This window comes from Heloderma suspectum, chromosome 1 (assembly GCF_057233095.1).
Source record: "Heloderma suspectum isolate Gila_16-S chromosome 1, 16-S_ref, whole genome shotgun sequence".
Lineage (NCBI taxonomy): Eukaryota > Metazoa > Chordata > Lepidosauria > Squamata > Helodermatidae > Heloderma > Heloderma suspectum.
The window spans coordinates 103,344,833-103,368,671 of record NC_139458.1 but is presented as its reverse complement, the minus strand read 5'-3'; the positions used below and the strand labels follow the sequence as shown (position 1 = coordinate 103,368,671).

The following is a 23,839-nucleotide window of genomic DNA, read 5'->3' as shown; positions in this document are numbered from 1 at the left end:
GGGGGGTGGGTGGAATTTTGGGACAAAAATGGGGAAGAGGAAGCTTAAATGCTCCTTTCCTGAAGAGTCACAGTCCTGATCCAAATTGGTGCTGTGTGCACTTGACAAAAAGTAGGGGAGACAATCATGTATAGCTGAGCTATGCTTGATTGGAGGAACATTTAGTTTGGCCCTTAGTCTTGGCTAACAGAGCATTTTATACCACTTACAAGCAGCGATGGGTGAACTTACCCCAAGTGAATTTGTTATTTACTCAGAAAGTAACCAATTCATCCATGTGATCTTGGATGAGAGTTCTCCTTTAATACGAACTCTCATTTTGTGTACACAAGTTTTTGCACATGGACAATAGGTGCATCTTGGGAGCCATAGTTTGGAATCATGTAATGCGGCATGACATCATGCATCACCTTATTATGCTCACTTTCTGATTGGTTGTTTTCACATGGCCTGCTTGCATGATGATGTCATGTGATGTTTACTTGCTGTTACTGATTGCTGGTATGAAGATGAACCCCTCCTCCTTGCAAGATGCAGCTAAGGAGATTGCTTCAGGTAACCTGGGTGGTGAGGATGGTCTAGGTAGTAGGATGACTGAAAATTGGGATGGGAATTTGTGCACTGTTTCACTGTGCATGTCCAAAGCTCACAATCCATTCTGACTTAATAGAGAACGCATAATCCAGGCTCACTACAGAAGTGAACATTACAAACGGATGAGTTTCAACCAATGAGTCGACTATTTATTCGGCAGCATCACTACTGTGTTTTGATGCAATTGGAACACACTAGGACATGTGTTTTAGGAAACTCTGGGAGTTTCCTGGTTATCCATAAGCTTGTTATCAATGGTTTGCCAATAGGGAGCTTCCCTGAAATACACTTTGTCTATATTCCTTTGCAATGTGCAATCACATTTTTTCAGTCTTTTCCCACCTTCAACCATCCCTTCCCCATTTGGGCTGATTTCTTGGCTTCCCAAGGTGGAGAAAGAAATAAAATGGGGTGAGGAGGTTTTCTTAAAAGAGACACACTTCTTTAAAGTGCAAGACCTTGGAGCTGGACATTTCTTAAAAGGTCAACAGCAGTGCTAGGGGAAAATGATTTTGGGTAATATCTGGGTAGGGTGTAAATTGGTGTGTGTGTGTGTGTGTGTGTGTGTGAATAAATGGATCGAAGCCACAGGATCTAGGATAATGAGTGATTTTGTGAAGTAGGTGTGTATGAGAAAGAGTGAGGAAGAGAATGACTGTATGAATGTGTGCGTGTGGTTGGTTGTGTGGGGTGGCCATTTTCAAATGTGGCCTCTGACAGGTTATCCCTAACACAATGCAGATCTTGGAAATGGGGTGAGGTGGGGAAGGTTCCACATACCTGATGTAGAGAACAATAGGAAGGCCTGAGAATGTGTCCCATATATGCCATAACACACAGGGGCTTCATAGAAGATGCCTGAGTGTTCTGATCTTGGCAGACAAGTCAGAGAAGAAAGGTTCCCCTGAAGATAGGAAGTTAAGAAACTACTAAACTAGATTATGCAATATACTGTATGTGGATGCTACTTTAGGAAGAGAGGACAGGGTGGTACAGGGGGTGGTAAAATTAGAATGGTAGGAACTGTTTCTTCTAGAATTGCCACTCCAACTGCAATGGATGGGAAAATCTTAGTGAACACTACTGCATAGCCTTCACCCCTATCTTATCATTGATACTTGGTTAGAGATTGCACAATATGCTGATTAAAATGTTATATACTAGGTGGACAACTGCATTAGGAGTATATTTGCCCAGTAGATGTACTTCTTCAAGGCATCCAAGTCTGTCAATCATTGGTGAAGTCAGTTTCTCTTTCTACTTGTCTGCATGGCAGATGGGAACAGTAACAAGGTAGGTATGTGCTGTTCATAACTCAAGGTGAGCACTTCATACTAAGGTCTTCTCATGCTCTTACTTTTGGGCCTTTTCCAAACTGAACATGCTGAACAGAAAACAGGAAAAACATCCATGAAGATGTAAAGTAAGACTCCACAATATTACCACCAGTATTAAACCTCTGTTAGGACTTCCATTTCCTAAACGGTTGTACCCGGAGGAATCCCCATTCTCATGCAGTATCCTGTTGTCTTTAATAACATTTCATATGGCCCCAGGCAGTCCTGGCTCAAGTTTTCAGGGCCCTTGTTCAAGACACGCCCAATTGGCCTCATTGCTTACTGAATCTACCTTCTCACTGCCATTGTCACATGATGGTATTGCTCCTCATCCTCTTTCTCATCTTTGCTCCTACTGGCTTGCTTGACAGGCAGACAGCCAGTGAGCAAGCAGGCTGTGGCATCTACTGCTCCTTCTTCTCACCACCCTCATTGTATGGGCCAGAGCAAGAGGCCCATGAACAAGCAGGCTGCAATGGTGAAGAAGAGAAGCTCTTGTCAGTGGGCCCCTGCTGGGGTGTGGGCTCTCATCAGGTGTCTGGCCGTGCCTACCCTTGACCCCAAATCTGGCCCTGGGAAAATGCCTACATAGAATTCTCATCGACAAAAATGTGGAAGAATTGTATGAAGTGTATTCAAAAGCCTTCAAGAATTTCAAGTGGACTCAAACCAAAGGTATTCCCATCCTTGACGTAATTACACATTCCAGTAACACTTGAATTGCTTTTTCAAAACATGAACAATACAGAGTTCATTTGAAAAAGTACAGCTCCAGGGACTTGAATCTCAGTTAGATCAGTGGGTAGCTTTGCACACTCAAAATCCACCTCATACAGGAGATGCTTCTAATCAGGCAGGTTAGACACATATTTACAGATTCATCCAAGATTTGCAAAAGTATAGACTTGGAGCCTGAGAAGCACTGATGGGAGGTGGTTCCCCCCCCCCCCCAGTCTCTTGAGTGCCGGGAGACCTTCTGAATGGACTAGGCTGTGATATTCAGGGCAGAACTGTACTCCTGGAAGGTGCCTCAGCCTGGTTTTGGGCAATCCTCCCCTTTCTCCTCTGTTCTCCTTGCCACAGCCCACCTCGCTCAGGAGGGTCCCTTGATCCTCAGGAGAGGCTTTTCAGAGGGCCCAGGGAGCTGGAGAGAGGCAGAGGGTGTGGGACCAATTCCATTTGCCCAGTGAAAGTCAAGGCTTTGAAGAGAGAATTTGGACAGGAGTGCAGCTTATCATGCAGGGTTGAGGAAAACTGTAATGGATAAAATTCCCCTCTTACACAACTATTACAACCTACTTTTTAATGTAAAGTATAGTAGCCATGGCATGCTTTGCCTCTAGATACCCTAAACCACACCTTTACGCACTCCAGAAAGTATGAAACAAAAAAACTATATGCTTTAAAAAACAATAAACCAAGAAAAGGGCTTCCTCATTTGGTTTGCAAAAATGTAGATATGAGTTTAGATTGCAACACTCTTCAAATTGTAAGCAGATTCCAGCACTGTGAGTTGGCTAAAAATCTGACAACACTTTTACGAAATATTTTAGCATTTACTTTCCTTTTCTTTTAAAGAGAAGTGATACGAAGCAATTTGATTCTTATCTAACATGACTTTAACTTTGGAATATATGTCAAGTGGAAAACAGCTCATTACAAAACTACTGAAGTCTTTTTCTAGAATAATTATAGCTAATTTCATGGGTTTTTTTTTTAAATGAAGACTGTGCTTCTGAAAACATTTCCTCTTGCTGATTCCATCCAGCAGTTTTTCTGGGAGCAGCAGAAGTATTTGTCTACTTTATCCCAAAGCTCCCATTTCTGTGAACTCTGCAGTGGTACGTTTCAACAATGACTGCTGAGAAGTAGGTCATTCTAGTTCTCCTCAGGTGCTCTGTTACACCCAGAGAAATACAGCCCCGCCTAATTTCGTTTCTACTGTGCATTCCTGACCACCACAACACTGATACATTTACATGACCTGCCTTCTACAATTTTCAGCAGACTAGACTAACTGGACTCCGGTAAGGGAAGAATTATTTCAGCCCCTTCCTGAATATTAATGCCGAGCTGAAAAGGTAAGTGGTTTTCAGTTAATGGCTTTCACTCTACGATCTTACTTGCATTAAGTTTTCACAAAACATCTTGGATCATAAGTTATCTTGGTTAGAAACTACCTGCTGTATTAACCAGATAATGCCCAGTCCTGGCACAGATATTGACTGTTCTTAGTGCAGAAAGTAGTTTAGCAGCTTAACTTACATTCTGTTTTTAAGTGTTTTTCTTTCTTCACTAGCAAGCATTGAGTGGTAGTAGGCATGCTTTAAAGGGATTAAAAACATAGCATTGCTTAAAGTGATTAATGCTGTGCATACAGATAATCACTACCCGAAAAGACTTCTTACTGTTAAGGAACATTCTGACTTCAGGGATCTATCATTCTGTCTGCAACTTTCAAAGTTGGGGTTTCATCTTTTACATGTGCTGTAAATGTCTATCGTGATGACTGAAGAAAGCCCTTCACTGTAAGTGTGTACAAACATATGCATTTGCCCAGTTGCACCTCTACTTAGAAAAGAAGTGACATAGAACAGGTGTCCTCTTATTTAAGAATTGATATCATGAAGATTTTTTTTAAAAAAAAAACCCTCTGGCAACCCCCCCCCCCCCAAAAGCTAATGATGGGATAGGAAAAGAGTGATTAGCACCGCATTTGTAATCATTTTGTGTCATTCTTTTCTAGTAATATTTTATTCTTTCCAAATGATATGCTAAATGATGTCACTAATATACTAAGATATATAAGGTGATATACTTCGAATATATTCATCTTATTACAAAGGCCATGAACTTTCTTTAATACTCTGCCCTTCTTTCAACTTTACTAGTGCCTTTTTTTGGTTACTGATACTAAAGCAACCACACCAGGCATAATCCGGAGCCCTGTGTGTGCACCATGTGTTTGCTTTTGAACCGTTTTCCACTTCCTACTGCAAACTACTTTTAAATGGTATAGCTGCTTTTAACCCTCCCAGAAAAGAATGGATACTCTGATGTAATATTATGATTGCCCTCAAGAAATTAAATCCCTCACTGATGTTGTATGTGTATATACAGATACATTAGAAACCATGGGTTGTATCCAACGTTAGTCTAACTTGAGTCCCATTCATTGCAACATTGTATCCAAAGTTGGTAGGCCTAACTTTGGATACAACCCCACCTCTTCCCCTCTGCCTCATCATTTAAATCTGCTTAGAACTTTCCCCTTACTTATTCCTTCTTCGTATCAAGGGAAGCAGGGATATATTAATTGGATTTCTCAGGGATTGGCCCATCCACTACTATGGAGCTTCCTTCCTAGACTGACCAAATACCAAGTCTGAATCTTATCTGAAACTGTTGTAAGGCCTTTTCTGCTTGGGCTAGCTTTTGGTGGCTAGGCTTCTGTTCTTAATTAGGAATGAGATTTCCATGCATTTTGATTTAAACTGATTTTAATTGACATTTATTATGTGTACTTACCATTGTAATCCACCCCAACTTTTAAGAATGAAGAAGGTTAGAATACCAATTAAATAAATATGGGAGAAAGGATTTAATAGTTTTTTAACAGCCTTTGAGATTCATGCATAATAAATGCTGTTCAGTTGTTCAGTCATGTCCGACTCTTCGTGACCCCATGGACCATAGCACGCCAGGCCTTCCTGTGCTGCGCTCTCTCCCGGATAAATATTATGCCATAATTATGCCATAACCATAATTCATACCGAACCAAGGCTGCAGACTTACACAAAGTTAGGCTGCTTAAATTCAAGGAGATCATTTCTGTGTGGATGTGTGTGTTTTATGAGGGTGGGGTGGGAGAAAATTTCACTGGAGAGGGAAAGATTTATGGCAAGATTCAAAGACATGTTTTTGAATATATTTAAGATGAAATTACCAAACTGTTGTTAAGAACATCTGATGTGACTATTTTATAACTCAAAATAACTATGGCAGTCACCCTCTTTTGTGTGTGTGAAGGAAAACGATGTGTGCCTTTTGCATGCATAGTTATACATAGGCCTTTTTATTGTTTGTAACAACAGTCTGTCATTTTGGAAAAACAGTGAGTTGGGCAGTTACACAGAGGCACTGGAGACATAATCAAACATGATTTCCTGTCTTCCCTAATTTTAGACTCTGGACTTAATGGTCTTATACTCCCCCTCATCCTTATATCGTAATGTGTATTACTTTACCTCAAAATGTGTTAAGCTAGCCCTGCTGGGTTTGGTGGGCCCTCCTACTATTTTGCTAAGTGGGATGTTAGACCTCTGCCCCAAACTTCTACCCCAATGGCATCACGGGGTCTCTCCTGCTGTTGCTTTCCAGGGTCTGACATCCAGTGACATACTGACTCTGAACTTGAAGGTTCCTCCCATGGAAGTCCAAGTTATTTAGAGAATCTAATTGCAGTCAGGGTTTCACCCATGTGCATATTCATATTTATGTAACAAACAAATGGAATGGTAGAAATCGAAAGCTGTCTTGTAATGTATATTGGTTTTCATTATTACTGGGCATGCAGTGGCCCTTTGTAAGCAGAGAGTGATGCAAAACTCAAATTAGAAGCAAAGAACAAAAGCCCGATCAGGTGATTACTTCATTTCAGCTTTTACCACAGTTAGTGATTAATACATGAAAGGGTTTCTGGCAAACACAATTAAAATAAACTCAACTGGTTTTTGTCTCCTTCCTTCTAAGTGGAAAATTATAGTGTCAAGGATATCACACACACATAAAAAAAGACTTTTGTGTTGTGAGCACAGCAATTTTAGCATCATGCACTGTAAATGAAAGCTTTAGTTAAGTGAACTTTTGGTAATTCCCCTTGGGCATTTCAAATTACAGCCAAGGTGAAATTTAAAAAAAGAAGACAAAACTCACTTTGTTCAGTAATGAAATAGCTATTGATAGCAAGTCAAGTGGGTTGTGCCAGAGAGGAAAACAACATGCATGGATAAGAAGAGAAACAGACTATCTGAGAGTTTGCTAAAAGCTCCCTTAATGTTTTATTTGTTCTTTGCATGGCTTTTTAATCAGTTATAGCAGTGGAAAAAATGTGGTCATGGAGTATGACAAATGCTTTTGTACATTTAGTCAGTGTATTTGTAACCCAGGATAAGCAGATTAATTACATACTGAACACTGCCACTTATGAGGGGGGGAAATCAGCCAAATACTTATTTGGGTCTATTAACAAGAACTGCAGACGTATTTAGAACAAAAATAAACAAATCTAGCAAATAATCAGATTCTATTTTCCTTTTGGCTATTTGGGCAAAATGTTTACAAGCAAATAAAATGAGTGCTTTTCTAAATTTAGCCTGGTCACATTTGCTGAAGTAGCCTGGAATATATCCAAACTGAGATAAAATAAAATGATAAATAGAAGTCCAATTGACACGGCACCTAACTGGGAGGAGAAACAAGTCCCTGTCACACATGATTTGCATACATATAGAGAAGGCCCTGGCCTGGCCTGATATCACATGATATCCCAACCCCTGACATGTATGCCTTGAGCATAGACATCTGCATGAAAGGAGCTTATGCACAGCATATAGGATCAGTGAATGGACATTGGGCGGATGGGAGAGCTATGTCAATGTATGGAGACTCCTTACGCAATACAGATAGTGAATAAAGGGGACTAGGGTGAATATTCATAATAGCATAAAGCAAATGATGGGCACAATTCAGGCAAATTAGGCACTTTTAAGTTCCGTGGATTTCAGTGTGACAGATTTAAGATGGACTTGCACATTCTAATCAACATGGGCCTGTGACCAAAAATGTTCATATCGAGCTCTCTCTCTCTTTCTCTCATAATGTGTAGGATCACTTACCCTATTTCATTATGTCATTTCCTGCCCTCCCCCCTTTTTTTACATTCACCACTGTAATAACGTGTGTTTTGTACCAAACATCTCATTTTATCTCATTTTATATAATAGATTTTAATAGTGCCATCATCAAAGAACTGCAGAGTTAGAACTGATGGCTCTTCCCATCTGTTCAACCGGGGAAGCTTATGCTGCAGGCTATCTCATCTTGGAACCACAATTCTTATAAGAATGGAAAGCTTTTGAGAAATTTCTGGCTGGTTCGGGCCAGGATATGTGGATAATGCAAATCAGGATGCCATTTCCAGTGGCATCCCCTTCTTTAGTGTGGTTCCACCCTTAAGTATGTGCCTAATTCTTTTATTAAAATTAATGGCACTTAAATGTGCTTAACTTTGAAACTCACGGGACTTAAATTAACTTTGGCTGGATCATACCAAATGGGCCTCTTTTTGTATTTCCTGAATTTGTAGTTACACTGTGGTTACACTGCAAATAAAATCAGACCTATTGTCAATTTTATTGGCCATTATGTATAAATAATAGAGTAGTCTGGTGAATGAGTATAGAGGTCTCTGCATTATTGCCTCAGGAGATAATGCCTCAGGGAAATAAGCTCCCCTAATTCTGAAAGATGTAGTGTAATTAGTCTCTCTCTTGGCAGAACTAACACTTGTGTAATCTTCATTCCAACAAGGTCTCAGAACAAGGAAACCCAATAATCATACAATTTTGCATGAGAATGCAGCTGTTCTCTATTGATTCGATAATGCTTTTCTTGTGTTCTTATCAAATTAAAAAATTACTGGAATCCATTAGTAAACAATACTGTGTAAGTGTGATTTTTTTTAGGCAGTTATACCATCTTAAAACTGATTGGCACTTGTGTTCTGGTCCCCCCTCTCCCTGCCCTTTAGTTCTGCTATCAGAAAGCACAAAGTAGTGAAATCAATCTGACAGAAAACAGTTTCTGAGAATACACAGTGGGAAAGGCAATACTTTTAGAAAATACATTCTGACAGGCTGCCCTCCATCTAGCTCCAGAATAATGACAGTTATTAGACCTTGTCTATAAGAGCAAACCATCCTTCTATCATGGAAAAATGTTCTTAAATAGCAAAGTTGTGAGAAAAAGCTATTACAGTGGATAGGTGTTGAATGTAGAAGTGGAGACTCCAATCTACCCACGGACAAGCTGCGTGCCAGCAACTGCAGTTCCTCATAATGCCATTGGTTATATCAGCTGACTAGACAGGCAAAATACTGCCTGTTCCCTAACACATGGGAGCACCATAATATCCTCCTTTTCTAATAGACAGGAAGAGAGAGAGGATGTGCCATAGAACTATATACTCCAGAGTAATTGATTCACCCCTAAACTAGCGATGGTGAGAGTCTTTTTTCTTTTCTTTTTTTAAACTGGGTCATTTGGAATGGCAGACTCAATGGTTTGTCCAATCTGAACCCATGAAATTGCACCTAGATCTCCCCAGTGGTTGCAAGAGTGTTAATGGGTGGGAGCTGGGTATCATAACTTTAGTATTTCCTATTGATGGGGCTTTATGCAGAGTTCTTCAATTTATAGCAAGAGTTTTGCACCCTTCAGCCTAACTAAAATGTAATCTAGTTCAGTCCCTGGCCATAAAGCATGACCATCAACCTCTCCTCAACTTTGGGGTGATACAAGTAGATGGCAGATGCGCAATAAGATAATGGCTTCAAAGCATTAGTGGTCCCCAGAGGTCTTAAGCAAGCAATTCAAGCCAGTAGGCAATTTGACCTGGATAATATTTCCTTCTTAGCCCAGAATATAGCTACCAGTGAGATCCTGAATGCCAACAAAATGTACTCACCAAAACTTTTCACAGGAGATCATATTGGGATGCTATGTTACCCAATATCTTGGTCTCTGATAGAGAATACACAAAAAGGCAAAAATTATAAGCAAGAAACCTACTTCCTGACCCATAATCCACCTTCTGGCCACAGCCAAGGCACCAGAATAAGAATTGTAACACATCTTTTGTGGATTTATTAAATTCTGTCTTCAAGCCAGTGAATCCTTATAACCCTTATTTTAAAAATTAACTTTTCCCCCAGGCTCTTCATATCAAGAAACCAGAGTTCTAATAGTGAAAAAATGTTGATCTCCAAGGGAATGATGTTCATTTTGCTGTTGGCTACCTTACGGTGGATCAGGAATAATGGTGTCAATGCAACCACTACCACAATCTCTGTAAGCAGCTTAAACAGTCACAAGCCATCACCACAAGGCCACAAGGCCACAAGCCTATCTACATCTATGGTGGCTTCTGGCATAACTCCTGCTGTAACTCTTAAATCACCAACAGATATCAGTGACGGTGGAACAAAAACTACAGTAACGGAAAACAACACTCAAAGCAACAGTGTAACTCCAACATCATCTAACAGTTTGTTATCGCAAACTACACATCAGCTGCATTTTACAACAAGAGATGTAATTCACTCTTCACCAAGTATCAATGGAGCGTCACCACCTTCAGAGATGCCCACAACCAGCAGTGGCTTGTTAACAATCTCCGAAAGCTACGCAGGCACAACCTATGTCAAATCACCAGAAACTGCATCAAACAACCTCACTACAGCCATCTCTAATTTCAGTTCTACTACCATGTTGTCACCGAACAAAACTCAAATGAATGGTATAACAGTTCATTCCACTAACAGTCTACCAAATACTACCTCAACCACATTATTGACCACTAAGATTAACAGTACCACAACAGACTTACGGATAAATGCACAAACAACAAGTCTGCACCACAATCATACTGATGATTCTACAGAAGAAAGAGAACACCAAAAAGGTAACTTAACTGTCCTCTACCTTTCACCACACAATAATATTAGCTACACAGCCACAGTGCATCCACATATAAATGTACCGTTCAGCCCACTGTTGCAGCTTATTTGATTTTGAAAAACAAATGTTGAAATTTGGAGTACAGTTTGGAAGTTGGGCTGTTTATATTGTAGAAAGAAACATCTACAAAGGATTGTAGTTTACATTCACATGATCTTAAATGGACTTCTCTCCCAAGATCATGATCATCTGCTCAGCTTTACCAAAATTATTTATCAACTCTTTGACTAGCTCTGCTAATAAAAAAATGTTCCTAACAAAACATCTTGCCCATTAACTCTTACTTCAATGGAGTGAAAGGGGTAGTCTTCTCAGCCTTTTCATTGTTAAGGAAATAGTGAGAATTGTGGCATTCAGTTGCTCATTTGGGTAGGTTAGCATGGGAAACCTGTTGCACCAGCGAATTCTGGCTATTGGCATTTCTCTAGAGGTCCCTTATACTAGTGCAACATAATCTACATTAGCAGTCATGTTGACTCGGATACTGCCCATAGCCTGCCACTTTTGTTGCTTTGTGTTTACTGCATGTGGATTTTCTTGTGTATGCTTTGTGTGTGCACAAAGGTTTCTCTCTCCTTCACAGAAAAATGCATAAGTACTTCATGATCATGACTAAGCTTTTCAAGGAAGCCAGTATCGAAAGGGATACTATGTGTTGCACTCCATTGCTACAAAACTCACTATGGGTGCTTTCAGGTAACCCACTGCTGTTAGGGATGTCAGAGAATTCTGCCACGAATGCCAGTGAGGCCAGATTCTAAAAATCCGGCCCCTCGCAATCCGTGGCGGAACGGCCTCCCACCCCTCTGAGGAATCCCCCTGGAATGGAGCTTATCTGGGGCGGATGTGGCGGTGGCTCCACTGGTGGTGGCTATGGCGGCAGTGGCTCCAGCTGGTCTCCTGGCCAGCCGCTGCCGGGCTGCTGCAGTCGCAAATGGCGGCCATCGTAGCAGCCGCCATTTGCGTCCTTGCAGGCAGCCGTGATAGACTACATAAGTATTTACATAGCCTATCATGGCAAAGAGCAGGGGCGCAAATGGCGGCTGCTATGCCATTTGCACCCCTGCTCTTTTCGGTGATAGGCTAAGTATTTACATAGCCTATCATGGTAAAGTCAGCCACGCAAATGGCGTAGCGGCCGCCATTCGCGTGGCTGCCTTTACCGTGATAGGCTACGTAAATACCTACGTAGCCTATCACGGCTGCCTGCAAGGATGCAAATGGTGGCCGCTACGACGGCCGCCATTTGCGGCTGCAGCAGCCCGGCCGTGGCCGGAACTCTGGCTGCGGCTGGCCCCAGCTGGCGGCTCCGTGGAGCCAGCCGGGAAGGATTCTGGGGGGAGGGACGGAGTGCCTTCCCCCGCACCACGGATGCCCTGGCGCAGAGCCAGGTAGGTGTTTCGTACATCCCTACTGCTGTTCCTGTCCTTGCATAAACAAAAGTAACAATGTGGATTTTCACATTCAACCATTCAGAAAGAGCACATAGCACAGTCCTGTTGTGGAGCCATACCACTTCAGAACGCATGTTGGAAATGTTGATTTTAAAGTATTACCTTGTCAAAATCTCCTTGCATATGGAAAGGTAATATCCAGAAGAAATCTTCAGTCCAGTTCCCATCTGTGTACACAGCACTTCATTATGCTCAGTGACTGGCAGCTGAAATATGTGAACTGACTCCTCACAAAAGCATGACAAATGAGGGGATATTAGATGATGCACACATTCTAATCTTGGTATTAAATGTGTGAAAGTCCAGTGACGTGGAAATTCTCAATGATTTTCCTGTCATGAAGTGATGAGCAACCACACTGAACATTTTTGGGTGGATGTAGATAAGTTTTTAAACAGTGGCCCCATGTATGCATTCTGAGGTGGTATAGCCGTATAATAATTAGCACTGGATGCACGTCTAATTCTTTGTTTTAGCTGTTTGTTGTTGTTGTTGTTCAATCGTTCAGTCATGTCCGACTCTTCGTGACCCCATGGACCATAGCACGCCAGGCCTTCCTGTCCTGCGCTCTCTCCCGGAGCATGCTCAAGTTCATATTCATTGCATCGGTGATGCTATCTAGCCATCTCATCCTCTGCCGTCCCCTTCTCCTTTTGCCTTCAGTCTTTCCCAACATCAGGGTCTTTTCCAGAGAGTTTTATCTTCGCATTAGATGGCCAAAATATTGGAGCTTCAGCTTCAGTATCTGTCCTTCCAATGAGCAGTCAGGGTTGATTTCCTTTAGGATGGACTGATTTGGAGGGATGTACGAAAGTCACTTACCTTGAACGAAATTTGATTCGCGGTGGGGGGGTCAGCTCCAAGTCTTGTTTTTACTGACTGTATAGAGCTTCTCCATCTTTGACTGCAAAGGACATAATCAATCTGATTTCGATATTGACCATCTGGTGATGTCCATGTGTAGAATCGTCTCTTGTGCTGTTGGAAAAGAGTGTTTGCTATGATGAGCGTGTTCTCTTGGCAAAACTCTATTAGCTTTTGTCCTGCTTAATTTTGTACACCAAGGCCATGATTGCCTGTTATCCCCGTGATTTCTTGACTTCCTACTTTAGCATTCCAATCCCCTATGATGAAGAGGACATCTTTTTTTGGTGTTAGTTCTAGAAGGTGTTGTAGGTCTTCATAGAACCCATCAACCTCAGCTTCTTCGGCCTCACTGGTTGGGGCATAGACTTGAATTACTGTGATGTTGAATGGTTTGCCTTGGATTTGTACTGAGATCATTCTATCATTTTTGAGATTGTACCCCAGTACTGCTTTTCCCACCCTTTTGTTGACTATGAGTGCTACTCAATTTCTTCTAAGGGATTCTTGCCCACAGTAGTAGATATGATGGTCACCTGAATTAAATTCGCCCATGCCTGTCCATTTTAGTTCGCTGATTCCCAAGATGTCAATGTTCAATCTTGCCATCTCCTGTTTGACCACCTCCAGCTTACCTTGATTCATTGATCTTACATTCCAGGTTCCTAAACAATATTGTTCTTTACAGCATCGGACTTTCTTTTCACCACCAGACACATCCACAGCTGAGTGTCCTTTCGGCTTTGGCCCAGCCGCTTCACTCTTTCTGGCGCTACTTGGAAATTCCCTCTGCTCTTCCCCAGTAGTATATTGGACACCTTCCGACCCGAGGGGCTCATCTTCCGGCGTCATCTCTTTTAGCCTTGTGATATGTTCCATGGGGTTTTCTTGGCAAGAATATTGGAGTGGGTTGCCATTTCCTTCTCCAGTGGACCACATTTTGTCAGAACTCTCTGCCATGACCTGCCCGTCTTTGGTGGCCCTGCACGGCATAGCTGATGGCTTCACTGAGTTACGCAAGCCCCTTCGCCACAACAAGGCAGTGATCCATGAAGGGGTTTTAGCTGTTAGCCACAGTTAAACAAGTATCACTTGGGAACCTTCAATAAATATTGAATTTATGGCTAGACTTGGGCAGCTGCTCTGAAAAAAAAAAAGTAAAGACATTGGCTTGGATCCTAAGTTGCTCTTCCAGGAAAGGATGGGCTCTTTCTGTTTATGGAAGCCCCCCAAATTCTGCTAAAAAGGAATTTTGCAAAAACACATCAATGGGAGAAGTCAACATAGGGAATAAAAGGTGTCATAAAACTTTGAACAAAACTATGCGGCTTTCATCTCTGATTTTGAATGGTCATTCATTCAAGGATTTCAGTTGAAGCATTCAAAACTGGATGAATAGACAAATAGCTAGCTAGCTTTTTCTTTGTATGGAAATGTGTATCAGATTACTTCTAAAACTGTTTCCATGATAGTTTATTTTAAAAGTGTCATGTTGTAGTGTTATTGGTAGAAATGAAGATTATGGTTCACAATCTCTGAAGCGATTGTTAGATCTCACCAGGAACCCACAAATTTTGGCTTGCCTCAGTACCCAGTCATTATCTGGCATGACTGACCCCCAATCATCAGCATTTATTTTTGTGAGATGCTTGAAAGAGCAATTGATTTTTCTTAACATTCATTTTGTTTTTCAGAAAAACCCAATCATGGAGCAGTAGTGTTTGGTGCAATCGTAGGAGCAGTGCTCGGATCAGCATTAATTGGCCTGGTTGGCTACTTTATGTGTGGTAAGAGAAAGCCTGAACCATTTGGACATCAGAGACTGTATGATGACACAAGGAATGATCCAGGTAATGAAATATCCAAATATACACAGGTGTTATAGCTACATAGATTATTCTATTGTGATAGCTTTGAAATTTTGATAGTTTTGAGAACATCCAAATTGGCTTAATTTTCAAAGGAGGTCCCAAAACATTGAATAGCTACTTTTCTGCTAAGATTATATCCGAAGTGGGAAGGAAAGAGACAGAAAGGGGGGAAATCAAGTGATTTTGCATACATGTGTCCACTGCTACTTCTCACCCACTTTTTTCTGAGCCAGATACAAAGCTTTTTATTCTAAAGTGCCCCAAATAGTCAATGAAAACACCTAATAAAATAGAAAGACATTTTACACTACTGTGTGTGTGTGTGTATCCAAAGCATATCCACACAATGATTAAAAGCTGAAGTGAACAGACTCCATGAAAGCTTATGCCATAATATATTTGTTCATCTATAAGGTGCCATCAGACTCTTTGTTGTTTTTCCTGCAACAGACAGCTACCCTGATAGAAAAAGATATTTGTTTTGGCCAAACTGCAAAGCCATGTGTGAAAACAGGAAACTAACTTATAAATTAAATGGATATCCCTTACCAGATGCATGCAAATGCAAATCTTACTTCATAAAGATATGCAAGAAGCAAATGAATATGCCATTCTCAAAATATGTTACATTGAACTTAATTGTCTTTGTTTTATTTACCCATAAATCACATTCCACAAAAACATTGTCTCAAAATGCTTTAGAGAACATCTTCAAACATTGCTTACTATATTTGTTATGGCCCTTCCATTACTTACACAACAAAATGAACTGCACTAAAATGAACTGGAGCCATATGATGCCTTTGAACGTCAGATACATTATGCTACTTATTGTACTGGGGGTGATTCTATTCTAAGTCCTGTGCAACTATTAGCAGCAATGAGGCAGTCAAAATGAGGTCTTTAATGGGCACAAACCTACATAATTCCAAACGTGGATAGCTCTAGTCTGTAACAATGGGCTATGGATTGATATGTTCTGACAAAGAAAACTGCCCATAAAATTCAGTTACAAGCTGCTCCACAAACACAAATCCTAGAACACCAAAGCTAAGAAGGCAGTTTAAATTCTGAAAAGGAAATGCAGATGAACCCTTAATTTACACCCAAATCCAAACACATCTACTTTTGCTTTTGAAAGGGCCTTACTACATATGATGCTAACAACATGATTAGTAATCACCACATACAACAACAACAACAACAAGAACAACAACAATACCAGGCATGGGAGAGGGGCAGTAGTTATTATTCCTGCAGCATCTGGGGAAGGGGGGGTTAAGCCTTCCATCCTTAGCAGCAATTTCAGTAAAAATCATCCCTTACAGTGTGGCAGTTATCATTAGAGGGAAAAAAGAACTCCCATTGGACCCAACCTATTGTGACCTTACCCTACGTATTATATCATTATAACAGTTACATAGGTACAATAGTGCAATAATTACGAGTTGAGAAATAGTGGTAACAACAACAACAACAACAAATCTTACAGAACTTGCAACCATAGCACACACTGCTTGAGCAGCCTATGCACAATCACATTTCAGAGCTGCAAGAGTAGCACAGGCAAAACAGTGAGATGAAACACGTTGTTGCTGCAATTTTCTGTCATTGCATCGACCACACCTGCCCTTTTTCTTGATGTTGTCCCAGCCAGGCCCTACCAGTTCTGAGCCTGCCTCTCTCAACATCTCAAGCAAGCTGGCAACATTTCTAGACTCAGTCCTGGGCTTGATCAACTGTGGATCCAGGTTTACTAGGAAGATTTGCCTTTGGGGATGTTCGCTCCATCCTAGGCATTTAAGCAGGCAATGTCTACTACATCTGAAAAAAAAACACCCCACCATCAGCAATGGTCACCTTTTGATCATGTGGTTGGAAGTGTATATGGATACAGGTGTGGTCCCAGGAATCTTTGCTATATTTAGTTTTATTATAGTAAAGAATGATCTCACACTTGGATTTATGGTCTGAAATTGCTACATATACATTGAAGATGAGAGAATCACTGTCCTTCCTTTCATTTGGTACATAATTTACAAATATCAAATCTTGAAAACCACACATACTGCTGTTGACACTTCTGGATTTGAGAGCAAGGAACTCTGGAAGAGTTTCTGGTTCTGTTTTGTTTGTCAGATTTTTCTTAACAAATCCCTGGGTTGTGTGGCACACTGCCGAAAAAAGTGGGAAGTTGTTATATTCCATCCATAACCCTAACAAATGTGTTGTTAGTTTCTCAACCACTCTCTAGCCTAGGTTTTGAGCTGCTGGGGGTGGCTGGTTATGAAGCTGCCTGAGGACAACTCTCAATTTTGAAAAGATTTTCCTATAAACAGAGAAAAGAAGTAATTTAAAGGGCCTTCACTGAGAGTTGCCATTAAGTCTGGCCACCATCACTTCAGTGGGTGATTTGACTAATAGACAAATTAGTCACTTCCCTTAATATCACTACAAATGGTATTAGGGGTCAATGGTACAGCACAAGTTTAGAGGCTGCCCTTACAAGCCTGAAGTTTAAAAACATTTTTTTCAGCTAGAACATTCCTTGTGACCCCACAAAACTGTTTTTAGTTAACATTGATAAATGCTGCTTTTGAGGTCATTTTGACCCCAATTGAAACTGCAAATGTTTGTATGCAATTTGTAGTGATATTAAGGGAAGTGACTAATTTGTCTATTGTGAAAATTAGTTATTATAGAAATGAAGAGTAACTTATCAATTTAAACATGATTTTGCAGTGTCAATTTAAACTTTAGCTCGTTATGTGCATGGTTTTTCAGTCTTCTCAGACATTCTAAGAGGGGTACAATTTACCCTCAAAGCTGCAAGAATAAAACCATCATCCCCCCCCCACTAGCTTTAGGAGCCTCTACATCCCCCCCAAAACCAGCACATAGTAATTCACATCTCATCATAGGTGAGGAATACCTGGACCGTGGAGTTGTAGATGCCTGACACAAAGGTCTTATATTAGTATTTCAACACTGTTGGGATACATTTGACTCCACCTGTTAATGGAGGGTTACACCTTGAAAAACATGGGAAAACTTTTGCAAGTCACACTAGTGTCTGAAACCATTATGTTAAGCAGCTAAGAAAATGACAGGTTTACTGTTGCTGAGTCACTTAGGAGTCTTGGAACAATTCCAAACTGATTCCTCAGTATTATTTTTCCAGACATTACTCTACGGTTTAGTGCCGGTTTATCTGCTCTGTGCCAAACAGTGTCTAATCTGTCATCATGTGTTTTTTGACCTCCATTATCTACATCCTCCTGGTTTCCTTTTTTCTGTTTCTGTTTAGGTTTGTTTTTATTCTTTTTACTTCATAGGCAGGTTCACGGGGTGCTCCTAAGCCTTGGGGACTGTGCTAGGGGCAACAGCCATGCTCCCCCCTAGATTGTTATTATTTCAAATGGGATGAATCAGAGTGCGAGGAGGGAGGGGCTGCTGTTGTGATGTTCTGCGCATGGGTGGGATTTGTGTGTGTGTATGAGAGAGAGAGGGGTGGTGGGTGAGGCAATGTGGCAGGAGTGGGTGGGGTGCAAGACTGCCACCATATTGGATGGCTCTGGCTCAGGGCAGGTGAGAGAAAGGCAGGGTTTTGTTTCTATCCCCCTCATCGCAACTTTTTTTTCAGGTGAAGGTGGGGGTGAGGTTGTTGGGTGGGGGCTTGGATCACCCCCTTTCCCTGTAACAGAGGCAGGGTCTGTCTGTCTATGCTTTCATGTAATGGGCAGGGGTTCTTATTGGAATAAGGGAGGCTAATTGTGTGGGCGAATGACAGGGAGGGAGGTTGGAAGATCCTATTTGGTATAGCAGAGGGAGGGCTGCTTTAATGTAGCGGGAAGAGGTCGTATTATTGGGGTGCTCATAGAAGGGAAGCTGATGCAGGACATAACTGGAAAGTTGAGAGAGGAAGAGGGATGCAAAGAAGGAAATGCCTCCTTAAAGTTGTTCCAGTTGTAAGGGAGACAGCCAAACATATTTTCATCCAATCATTCTCAGACTACTAGTGCCTGTGGCAACACGGGCTTTACACTAGTATATAAAGAAATGCCTTGAGATAAAATAAGTCATGTGAGGGCCTCTTTAACATTTGATTCTAAGGAAGCATTGTCTAAAAGTTTATAAATAACTATCAACATACATGTCTTGCAGTTCTGCGACTAGACAATACACCTGAGCCTTATGGTGCAAGCTTTGGAGATCTCTCATATTACAATCCTACGACAGCCAATGGGATGGCAGCAGAGGACAACAATGCAACACCTTATGATACAATTCCAATGGATGACATGACTTCATCGGAACCTTCAGCATAGCACTACGAGAATTGGTGTCAGTTTTAAAAACTCATATCCACACGTTATTTTTTATTATTTTATTAATATTATTTTTTGGTCAAAGATTGGTCTATAATGGTTTGAAAGGTATTCCCATGCCTGCTGATGCAAGGGTTGGAATAATGTGCGAGAAGCAATGCTTACTGGCCATGTTTACAGATTAACTAATGGAATTCAGTACCACAAGATACAATAGCCACTCAGAATGGCTCTAAAAAAAGCAGAGATGGCATTTAAAAAAAATTGTGCAATGTAGTTCTTTAAGGGCACAATCCTATGCATGTTTAGACAGAGAAGTTTAGATAGCTTTGCTGACTGGGGAATGCTGGGAGTTGTATGCCTTTTCTCTGTCTAAACATGCACAGGCTTTTAGCCATGATAGCAAAATGGAAGCTCACAGCCAGTACACTTCAGACTACCAGATGCTGGACCTCTGTGCTTGTGCACTTCCAGAAACATCTGGCTGGCTACTGTTGGAAACAGAATGTTGGACTGGGTGGATGTTTTATTGCATTAGCAAGGCTACGAAAAAAATGCCATGCCATGAATGCAAACAGAAGAATCAATTCTGTCTGATATAATATGCATTAAAAAAATGATCAAGGAACTAGCATGCCTGGGAGTAAAGTTTCTACTTGTCTTATAAATTAGAGGAGGCTGGGGATGAGGGAGAAATTCATTCAGTTCACATTTTAATGTGAAGTTACCTAACGTTGCATGTTTTGAACTGATGCACCAAATTCAGTTATCCTTCAAAATTCATGCTTCTCCAAATTTTGTGATGGAGTTCTCCAGTAAAAAAAAAACTGCAAACAAAAATGTGTATATTGTAGGAAATATGTACACAAAAATGCATATATTTATGAATTTAACATTAAAATGAATATTAGGAAAATTGCTTGTAAAAATGTGTATATAAGGCAAAACTACATACAAAAATGTGTGTATTAGGAGAAATGTGCAAAAATACGCATACAAATTTTCATGCACACTTAAAGAAGTTTTGGTTGAACTGAACTTAAGATTGGAACAATGAAAAATGGAGAGAAACCAAAATTGACAGATTTATCTATCCCTGGATATATGACAAATATCACAGCAGTTCATTAGTAAGAGAGTAGTTACTAGTAAATCCCCAGCTCCCTTCCTTAAACAGGAAAGACCCTGACATTAAGAAGATTTACACGTTGGGCAATTTTCTCATGTAACTGATTTTTAATATGGGAGTGATTTTGTCATAGTGCCAACTTTACCAGAGATGTGAGATCTCAGGAAGCAAAAGGAGGTATCATCGAACTGCCCTAATTTCCCCTTCTGTACCACCCAATTATTATCTTCAGTGCGGGTTAGAATGCATATTCCTGCAGCCAGCTATGCAGAAAAATCATTAACTCAAGGCCATGGATTCTTTCTGCAGATAAATAAACTTTAAAGGGAGCCAGAAATTTTGTACTTGGTTAATATCTGAGCGACACATACCTCCATTCCCTGTGACCCATCAAGGTGAATGTACACACCAGCCATGCACTGTGGCCTGACAGACGATCGATATCCTGTCTGCTTTTGTACCATACATGGTGGGGTGATTACATTTGGCTTGATCAGTCACATGCAGTGTGGATTTTCAAATGTTAGAGACATTATAATAAATATTACAACATAAACCTGTTTGGGAAAGCGTTTGCTAGTTAAAAACTAATTCTGAGTCAAAGGTTTGCACTTGAACATCTCCAGGTGAAAAGCAGGCTTGCCAAAGCTCCTTGAAAACCACTATCTTGGTGGCATCTTGAGACTGTTATGCCTGTTTAGCATTGCTGCTGCTTCAGCACCATTTTAGGGATTCCTTCTTCACTGCTTGATCCCAGCTAATAAGTGATCAGGTGGAGAATGTGATTACATCACAACACCAAGCCAATCTGGTCTGGATCCCTGATGACAGAATGGAAGGTAAGGAAGACCTTTGCATTGCCCCTACTCTGAAGGGCAGCAAAGAGGGGACACATCTCAGTTATCAGAGCAACAGAGCTGAAGCTCCCCATCTTGCTCCACAGCAGTGGTAGTTTTGGCTTAGCCCCTGGCAAGGCTCTGGCCTTGACCCAGCTCATCACACATAGTTACGTGTGTGTGATTAATTGTGTCAGGAGAATATGGATTGGAATGCACATTCAGATGTACATTGACAGGAATGCAGTGGGGGGTTAGGATGCACATTCTGACACGAGTTTAGATGCCAGTCCAAATGTAGATGACATCCAGTTAATTTAATTGGGATGCACGCTTCCCATTCACATTCTGCACACCGAGACAACTAAGCATGACTGGATTGGGACAAGGGAGAATCAGCCCAGTTGCCCAAGCAAGGGGGATGTGTTCTCTCTTCCCACAACAGCAGTTCCCCCTTGCTGCAGCCCCCCCATCTCTAAATTTGCACATCAAGGGAAACTCCCAGTGGCCCCAATGGAGGTTTCCATTAAAATGCAAATAGGAGCTTTGGAGAGGTGACTTTTGTCACAACCATGGCAGGAAAACAAAGAGTTAAACTTTTTCTCCCATCCTATTCCTCTCACCCCATTCCAAGCCTGCTCATGCTTCTCTTTTGCTGCTATTCATATAACAAAACACATGCACATTAATTGTATTCAAACAATTAATGTCACATTTAGTTTGTTCCCAAGTCTTGTACACAAGGACAACAGATGGTAATTTTCCACAGATGGGGTGTTTATTACTCCCTTCTACCAGCCCTGGAGAATTCACCCCCCCACACACAAAGCAACACAATTTTGTTATTATATATTGGACATTCCACACAAGTTGGACTGCCAAGAGAAGAAAGATCTCTTTAACTCTTGTGGAGCATGTCGTATGGATCTCAGGACACCTATAACACAATGAGATGAAGAAATGCTTCTCAATCACAATGGAAGCCATAGAACACAGATGTCACTCCAAAATGTAGCTCTTTACATTGGCTGAGTATGCTGTCTCTGAGAGCGGCTTCATGCTTGCTTGCCTTGCCCCCCTACATGCAGGAATGGGTAGCTGCATATAAGAACAATGACAGCCAGAGTGGTATAATGGAAAAAGTGATTGACTAGACTGGTGTGGTCTATGATCAGATCTCTATTAATCCTGGAATCTTCTTGGGTATTCTTAGGGCAGGGGAAAGGAACTTTTCTTGGCCCAAAGGCTGAACTGGCTTCAAGCAAGGATGTCAGGGCCACAGACCAAAGTGGGTGGTGGCTACTGAGAGGGTTGGTTTCATTTGGTGGTCACCTTTTCAATTGGTAAATGTGAGGAGTAAGCAAAGCATGGGAAAGTGCCGCTTGAAGACTCCCAGTACCTTGAAGCAGTGGAACCCTAGTGAGTGGGGAGAGGGTGGGGCCTTACTATAGGCCTTTGCAGCCTGGATGGGGAGGCCTGATGGGCCAAATTTAGCCTGTGGTCTGGAGGTTCCCCATCCCTGACTTATGGAAATCATCATCTCCCAGCCTAACCTTCATTACAGGATTATTGTAAGGATAAATTGGATAAACTTGCAAATGCTGCTCTGGGTCTCTCGGTGGATGGGCAGGCTACAAATGTGAAAAATAATGCTTACATTGGCTTCCAAGTATGTCACTATAGTGAAACAATGACACATGGTGTTTTCACATTTGGTTTTCAATTTTTTCTACTCTATAAGATAGTACTTCTATGTAAGAAAAATGAAGCAGCTCTGACTCATAGATGCCTGAAATGAAACAGAGAAGAACAGGGGAATTTATGTCCTGTTATTCTCTCAACCCCTAGCAATCAGAGATTGTTGCTAGAGTAGAGAGATACTTCGATAACGTAGATGTCCTCATTACCTGACCATCTTGACATATCAATTAACTTGTCCTACTATTTTTCCCTAACAGAAGATACTCTGAAAAGTGCTGAGCACTAAGAAACAAGTCAAAAGGAGCTCTTGGGTCAGACTGCTAAACAAACTCTCCTGTGTAAAGCTTGCATTCAGTGCTGATGTGCATAAATAGCAGGTACCTTCCCCTCAGAGAATTCTCCTAGCTTCCTTTTATTGATAATGAGAAGCCTGTTGTATAGACTGCACAGCCAGCATTAATCATTCAGTTGTCTCTGGTAGTGATGTAGATCAACATGAAATCTCAGGAATTTCTGACTACTGGTGATAGGATGCATCTTATAACCCCCCAAGCAAGCACCCTAAAAATCTGCCTATTTACATTTTTAAAATAGCACACAAAACCTGCTATATGCAAACAAAGAACAAATGAAAAAAATAGCAGCAGCCATTCTAATGTGGTCCAAAACTCAATGCCAAAAGGCAACTGGCTATTTACAAATCCCATAGGGCTGCCCTTATATCCCTCCTCATTTTGGTCTCCTGTAGATTTATGCAGATCTTCTGAACTGTTCTGTATCTGGCTTTACCTTATAGAAGCATTATAGTTGCTTATTTTTCATGACACAATGATTTTGGAGATTCAGTTTTCCCCTTCATAATCCCAGGGACTGGGAATGTGATACAAAAGCAAACAAGCACTTCTATAATAGAATAGTAGGGTTGG

General features: G+C 41.1%; 2 protein-coding genes across 3 annotated transcripts in view; one reads left to right on the top strand and one right to left on the bottom strand.

Moving 5' to 3' along the window:
• The window catches only part of ANO3 (anoctamin 3), a 405,787-nt gene that overhangs the window by 36,062 nt on the left and 345,886 nt on the right, over positions 1-23,839 (bottom strand). The gene's annotated exons all lie outside the window — the stretch shown is intronic.
• On the top strand, positions 3,511-20,702 carry MUC15 (mucin 15, cell surface associated). 2 transcript variants are annotated; one of them, XM_084852459.1, is made up of 4 exons: positions 3,511-4,012; positions 9,926-10,674; positions 14,743-14,898; positions 19,084-20,702. In XM_084852459.1, the coding sequence occupies exons 2-4, from the start codon at positions 9,966-9,968 to the stop codon at positions 19,245-19,247; spliced, it is 1,029 nt and encodes a 342-aa protein (XP_084708585.1). In that variant the 5' UTR covers positions 3,511-4,012; positions 9,926-9,965; the 3' UTR covers positions 19,248-20,702. The 2 variants fall into 2 exon arrangements, with proteins under 2 accessions (XP_084708585.1, XP_084708594.1); XM_084852468.1 differs by lacking the exon at positions 3,511-4,012 and having other exon boundaries at positions 9,869-10,674.

Bases quoted from the DNA above. Each gene is read 5' to 3' on its own strand.
- MUC15 (XM_084852459.1), top strand. From the start codon at position 9,966: ATGTTGATCTCCAAGGGAATGATGTTCATTTTGCTGTTGGCTACCTTA. The intron at 10,675-14,742 runs GTAACTTAACTG...TTTGTTTTTCAG, and splicing joins AGAAAGAGAACACCAAAAAG to AAAAACCCAATCATGGAGCA. The intron at 14,899-19,083 runs GTAATGAAATAT...CATGTCTTGCAG, and splicing joins TGACACAAGGAATGATCCAG to TTCTGCGACTAGACAATACA.